The 7,266-nt window shown below is 34.7% G+C and overlaps 1 protein-coding gene across 1 annotated transcript; it reads left to right on the top strand.

The window, feature by feature from the left end:
* Positions 1–3,218: 3,218 nt before the first annotated feature.
* On the top strand, positions 3,219–6,589 carry LOC149572113 (gamma-glutamylcyclotransferase 2-2-like). The gene is made up of 9 exons (XM_089813411.1): positions 3,219–3,705; positions 3,937–4,055; positions 4,169–4,245; positions 4,818–4,874; positions 4,980–5,036; positions 5,353–5,393; positions 5,597–5,665; positions 5,917–5,996; positions 6,097–6,589. The coding sequence occupies exons 2-9, from the start codon at positions 3,947–3,949 to the stop codon at positions 6,183–6,185; spliced, it is 579 nt and encodes a 192-aa protein (XP_089669537.1). The 5' UTR covers positions 3,219–3,705; positions 3,937–3,946; the 3' UTR covers positions 6,186–6,589.
* The last annotated feature ends 677 nt before the right edge of the window (positions 6,590–7,266 follow it).

Genomic DNA, 7,266 nt, shown 5'->3' with positions numbered 1-7,266 from the left:
TATCTCTTTATGATCATGAACATTGTACTTAAGATTTAAACTAAATAATAAAACTTCTTAAATGTGACTCAACGTGAAGGAACCCTTAATGTAACTGTAATGTCTTATGTGTATTTGACGTGTATAAGTATATTGCTTCAGCATTGTTACTTTGATGTTGTATAATTTTTTTAAAAATGGTTCAGTTAATATTGTAACATAATAGGTTTATTTCTTTTGTGTTCTTGAGCAGGGTGTTACAACATCCTATGGACTTTGTGCTCTAACCAGCATTGCAAAAGTAGTTAAGGACAATTGGGAGAAATAATTCACCAGTCTAGAGAAGAACTTTGCAGATTGCATTGCACTTCTTTCTATCTAGCCAACATCATCATTGTTACTTTGATGTTGTATAATTTTTTAAAAAGTGGTTTAGTTAATATTGTAACATAATAGGTTTATTTCTTTTGGGTTAGGGTGTTACAACATCCTATGGACTTTGTGCTCTAACCAACATTACAAAAGCAGTTAAGGACAATTGGGAGAAAGAATTCACCAGTCTAAAGAAGAACTTTGCAGATTGCATTGCACTTCTTTCTATCTAGCCAGCATCATGTTGAAGACACAGAGGTAGAACCATAATTTTGACATGTTTATATCTTTTTAACTCACCTTTGTCATTGATATTGGGGGGGGAGGAGTGTTAGTATGAAAAATTGTAGAAGGATAACATGCATAGTATATAGTAATGCAAAGGGAGATATAATATAATCTAAGGGGGAGCTTATATAAAAGACTTTAAATGAATAAATAAACGATCCACATTTAATTTAATTTTTGATGGCAATGTGAAGTATATCACAAATTTTGAAATTTTGCAAATTTTTGGATACTTAACAAATTTTTCCCTTATGTTGCCATCAATGCCAAAGGGGGAGATTGTTGGAAATTTGGCTAAGGTAGCATGTTAGGGTTGCCATTTATGAAAATATATATCTTATTTTGAGAAGGCAAAATAAAAGGACAAGTTTGAAGTATAACAATTTAGATAATTGTCTAACTATATATATCAACAAAACAATGTACAATTAGTTTATTTTGTTTAGAGTAGTTGACATAGGGCACATGGGCTTATGCACACTTATAGGAAGGAAGAACATGATGTATGTGACACATGGTTAATTGTGCTAACATTTTAGAAATGTACAGACAAAGTTATTGCAATCTTACCATTAACAATTTAACATGACAAAATAAAGATAATGGCAAAATAAAGACATTTTGGTTAAGGATTTTTTTTTGTTCACCAAAATAATTACTTGACAATGTAGTGACAACATCCTAGATGTTAACCCTAATGTGACAAAAGATAATTCAAAAGATTTAGCAAAGTATCAAGCAACAAGGCTAATAGGATGAAAGAATTCGATATAAAGGAAGAACATTTTGTTTAGCCAAGTGTGACATTGTATTGTAATGATTTGAATGTACACTTTCTATTATTATATTGATGTGAATTTGATGATAGCATAGAGTAGTATGGTTGTATGACTAGCTTCAAAGAAGACACCAAAAGGATAGATCAAATATTGAAGATATCAACACTATGTAAAGGTTTTTGTGTCTATCTCTTTTGATAACATTTTAAAAATATTATTTCTTGTTTGAGCAGTGGGCTCTTCTAGCATACTTTTGTATTGCAATGCCAACTTCTAACTAGGTTGAGGCTTTTAACAAGGCCCAATCCTCTAACAATGACATATACATTATATAGATGTAATAGGCTCCTAAGAGGGTCAATATCTTTCACAAGATATTTTTGATTAGTGGATAATTTTGTGGGTACTATCCCCACTAGGGTTTTTCCTTGGCCAAGGTTCCTTAGTTAGCAAATAATGGTGCTATGAGTTGCATTGTGTTATAGTTATGTTTACTTTTCAGTTTGATCATATATGCAAATTTAAAGATTGTTAATAATATCTATAGATGGGCAAAAGTTTGTGGAGCAATGATTCTTCTCCCCCACCCCTCCTTCTCAATATTCCCTATTTCTAACACATCATTAACCTTCACAATATATTTTTGATTAGTGGATAATTTTGTGGGTACCATCCCCACCAGGGTTTTTCCTTGGCTAGGGTTCCCTAGTTAACAAATAATGATGCTATGAGTTGCATTGTGTTACAATTATGTTTACTTTTCAATTTGATCATATATGCAAGTTTAAAGATTGTCCATAGATGGGCAAAAGTTTGTGTAGCACTAATTCATTGGCACCCCCCACCCGTTAATATTCCCTACCCCCCCTCTTAATATTCCTTATTTCTAACACATCATTCATCTTCACACCACTTTGGAATGATCCTCTCTTGTTTTACTTTCTTTCCTTTGGCTTTATCTTGCACATTTGCTCTATCATACTTATTCCATTGACAATATCTAATGAATCTTTGGCACTTGGCTCCTCGTTGAAGAGATTCAGCCTACAAGCGTGAACTCCCACATGAAATAGCTACACAACTTTTGTAGATGATATAAATTCATCTATAAAATAAAACCTATGTAATCAAAACTAATATAATATTGCTATCACTAAAAAAAATCTCCTATTGTGATTAACAAATTAATGATTTGCTAAAATATTTCATTCTATATGAATTCTCCCAATTAATTACAATTCATCAATGAATTCTCCCAATTAATTACAATATGCTTTTTGCTCGAAGGAGCTTCAACGAATGTTAACATTCAAGCTGTAATGTTCGTTGTTCGATTGTAGCTCTTTTGAGCTGGTTGTGTTAACATTCAGCTGTAATGTTCTTTGTTTGGTCATAGCTCTTTAGAGCCGGTTAGTTGCTGATTGGTTGTAGCTCTTTAGAGCCGGTTAGTTGCTGATCATGCTGTCCACTTTATGAACTTTTGATTGACTTTCTGTATATTATTCTTTTTACATTATTCAATAAAAAAAAAAAAACATTTAATTACAATTCATTTATCTCAATCAATATTAAATGATTCTCTTACCTATATTTATCTTATATTTAAGAATTAGCCAAAAATCACACACGCAGCCACCGACTCTAAACGGTGTTTTGACTTATAAACCGTCAATCGATCTACCCAGAATGACTCTTCCACACCATCCATGCATCCCCACATCATCATGTCCCGGCATGCCATGCACGCGAAACCTGGAATTCATTTGGCATAAATTTTAGGTGAGTTGAATCCATTGAAAGACGCGTAAACAGGAGTTGGAGGCCAATTCAATTCAAAATCGACAGGAGCCTCTGCATGTTTTTCGACTACATATAGTGCGCAATCTTGTCCAGAGGCTCCTGTAATATGCACTAGCTCAAGCACAGAGAATTGTGCCTCCTGAGTCCGAGTTTAGGTTTCACGATCTTTTCAAAGAAATCTCCAGAGGCTTCTTAATCTCCGATTTGTTGCTCGTTTAGGGAGCTTGGGTACCATTGATTTGACATAGGATCCATTTATCGCCGTTCTGCCCCATTTTAACGGGTTTCTGATAGGGCCTTTGGTGTTTCTCTGTGCTTGCTGTTGCTAGCTTCTTCTTTGGTTCATCTCGCCTCTTTCGGGGACATTGTATTCTATTTCTTGGCCTTTCAGAGCTCACTGGGACTCAATACCCCAACTGCAATTTTAATTGATCTGTCGTTGCAAGTGAGGCCGACATTTTCATAACAGGGCTGCCGGGTTCACAATGTAGGGTTTTCTCTTTCACTATGGAAATGTATTTGTATGTGAGAATTTTACAATGTACATTGGTGTGGGTGTTGTGCAAATGATTATTTAAGCCTATTTCATGTTGTGGGTGGCAATGTAAAAGTCATTAGGTTTTGCTTTGCAGGTTGTTTTTTTTTTTTTACGTTCAATTTTTGCAAGTTTTAAAAATTTGGGGGATTTAGAGTCTGAATGGAGTGTGTGAATTCACAGCTTAGCGAGGATGGTGATGTGGGTGTTCGGCTATGGATCATTGGTGTGGAAGCCGGGCTTTGATTATGACGAAAAAATTGTTGGCTTCATCAAGGGATACCGAAGAGTTTTCCATTTAGGTGAAAATAGTTCCATAATACCAAAGCAAATATTTGACAAAAAATGCTGTGCATTAGTACCGTACGTGAGCATATTTATGGATGTTTATGTTATATGTTTGTCGTGTTTGCAGCTTGCATTGATCACCGTGGAACCCCAGAATTCCCGGCTCGAACCTGCACATTGGAAACCCAGGATGAAGCAGTCTGTGTAAGTGTTTTGCTTTGTTCTGTTGGGTATAAGCACTAGTTTTTTTCACTTGTTCGCAATGGAGAGAAATCGGCATATAAATGTAGTGAATAGGCTATATAAATGCATTTTCTAACTAAAGAAACAATCTATACAAGTCAGTTGGCTGTAAGTGTTTTGCTTGGTTCTAGTAGGGTATAAAATATGAACATTAGTTTTTTTCACTTGTTTGTAATGGATAGAAATTGACATATGGTGTAGTAAATAGGTAATGTAAGTGCATTCTCTAACTATAGAAACAATCTATGCAAGTTAGTTGGCTGTTAAGTATAAACTATGAAAGTTCTAAATTGTTTGCCTTGAAGGGAGAGGGTAAGTTAGTCTAGCTGTTTGCATTACAATTTATGTTAGATAAATTGGGCTAATGCTTATGGTAGATAAATTGGGCTAATGGTCTCTTTTTTCAAGTTTTTTTTGTTTAAATAGTCTTATTATTGATGGATTTCTGCATATTCTTCTTTTCTTGAGAGGCAAGAATATGTAGTTTCACCGATTTTCAAATGTTCTGATCTTGTTTTCATTGGTTTCTTCAGTGGGGAACAGCTTTCTGTGTTAGAGGAGGTCCTGAAAAGGAAAGACTGGCTTTAGAGGTGAATGGAAGTCTAGTAATTTCCTTTAGTTTTTATAGTCAATGAGGAGAGTAATACGAAACAAACATACTGACATTCTACCTTCATTATTGGAATTTCATTCAGTATCTGGAAAGGAGGGAGTGCGAGTATGATATTAAAACTTATGTTGATTTCTACCATGTAAGAATCTCTATCCTCTTCAGTGGAACTCATCTGGAATTTGAAATGCCTTTTTCACTTTTAAAAGTTGCCAAATAAATGTCTTCTAGCCTCAAATTGCAAGATCAGTCTTGTGCATACGATTTATACATTTGAAATGTATGCTGAACAAATAAGTTAAGGAATTGCTTGAACTTAATATGCTTTTTAGGAACCAGAGCATATGAATTTTGACTGGCAAAATAGCTATATTATTACCCAACATATTTTGATGAATTGAAACACACGCTGTAAACTTACATATTAAATATCTAAATATTTTCTAGTTGTATTGCAGGAGGCAGACTCTGCGACCCCTTTGCTGTCTGGTGTTCTAGTGTATGTACCTAGCTCTCCGATCTATAGTAATTTAGTTTGTTTAGCTTTATTTAGATTCCGGAGCTCTATCTCATCGTCTTTTATTATGGGGACATAAACAACTGATTGTTATAACAGAAACATGGTTACTGTATATACAATGCTTCTTATTTTGCATCTTCGACAAAATAACTATGTCATAGTGGTATTGTTGCTTTTTGCAGTTTCACTTCTACTCCAGATATAAAATACAAGTACTTTCTTGGTCCAGCTCCATTGGAAGTAATGGCAAGGTGCATAAAATTGTCTATCCTCAAGATCTTTTTGATACTTTTATTAAAGATTTTTTGGTTGCACCTAGTTTTTTGGTGACGATTGATGGTTGCCTTTTGTTCTTGAATTAGTATGATCAAATAAAATGATGATACTCGGCATGATTTGTATAGTTTTAATCTCAAAAGGAATTGATTATTTAGGGACTAAAGCATCTCAATTTTGAATTATTAGGGTACTAATCATTGTCACAAACATATGTTTTGTGCAGTCAAATTGCAAGAGCTGTTGGTCCATGTGGGAACAACCGTGATTATCTTTTCCAGTTAGAAAAAGCTCTGTATGACATTGGTATGTATTCTTGAAAGTAGAATATGCATTACCATAAGGGTAACTTCCTCATGGTCACTGTAAAATCTGATTCCCCATATTATACTACGATATGCTGCAGGGCACGAAGATGATGAAGTTATTGAGCTTTCAAACGAAGTGAGAAGAATTCTTGGAGGCTTTGACGAGCTGACTATATCCAAGATATAGAGTGTTGCAACAACTCAGTGTGCTATTTGTTTCCGTCACTAACACAAACAGCAACAACCTTTTTTTACCTGACTGCACAAATTTTGAGGAAATAGAGTTGGGACTGATTCAAGATGGATTGATCCTCATATTCAAGATTTAGGACAGAAAAATGGATCATAGTTTCATTCTTTGTCAGTTGTAACTGTAGAGGGTACACATTTATTAAATTGAGTAGTGCCAATGGTTGATGAGAGAAGCAATTCTTTTATTGAGAAGAATTAACATAGTTGAATTCAAGCCTTGAAAATAGAGCCAGAAACGACTGCCTGTTAGGCTGTTATGTAAGGGTTCGGGCCCTATCCCGATTTACGAAATGAAAACATTTGAATCAGAAACACAGTAGATGGGCAATTACATGGAAATTGTATTTAGAATTTGGCAGAGCACCAAGCTTAAGGTTGTTTCAAGATTCTGTGTAATTGATCAATGCAATTATTTGTCATGTTAGATTTATAAAATATTGTTATACTAACTATAGTGAACCTCCTTATCCAGGAGACTGAAATGGTGTAGAGGACCGTATTCCTTTACACTAAAAGGGGGAGACAAGTGCTTAAAAGTAAAAGCTTACAAGACATGAACGTGGATTTAATTTTGAAGCAAAAGTCAAACTATCTCTACTGCTGAATTACATAATAAACATGTCATCTACTATTTTTAAAAAAATATTGAAACAAGAAAATAAGTTACAGAATCAAGCTACCAAGCAATCCAAATAGGCACAGCATAGAAAAACATGCTGGGCAGAAATGAGAGCTAGCTGGAATGAGCCAAAAGTGGCAGCCGAGCAATTGACAGAAAAAGAAAGGGATGGTGAGGAACAGCCAAAAGTAGAAACCAAATGAGTAGCAAAAGACGAAGTGCTGCAGAAAAAGCAGGCACAGCAACAAAGGCTACTTTATGGAAGCTTTATGAGAATACAATATGTTTTCTGTCTCCAAGTTTCGTTGATGTCCTCGTTGCTAAACTGCTTTGGTGTGATTATCATGGCATTTATTAGGCCTCTCTTAACTTCCCATGCAATCTTTACTCTAGCATT

Source organism: Cupressus sempervirens, chromosome 2 (assembly GCF_028749045.1).
Source record: "Cupressus sempervirens isolate cs-2001-9-10 chromosome 2, ASM2874904v1, whole genome shotgun sequence".
NCBI lineage: Eukaryota > Viridiplantae > Streptophyta > Pinopsida > Cupressales > Cupressaceae > Cupressus > Cupressus sempervirens.
Note: the sequence above shows the minus strand (reverse complement) of the source record. Positions and strands in the feature narration are given on the sequence as shown.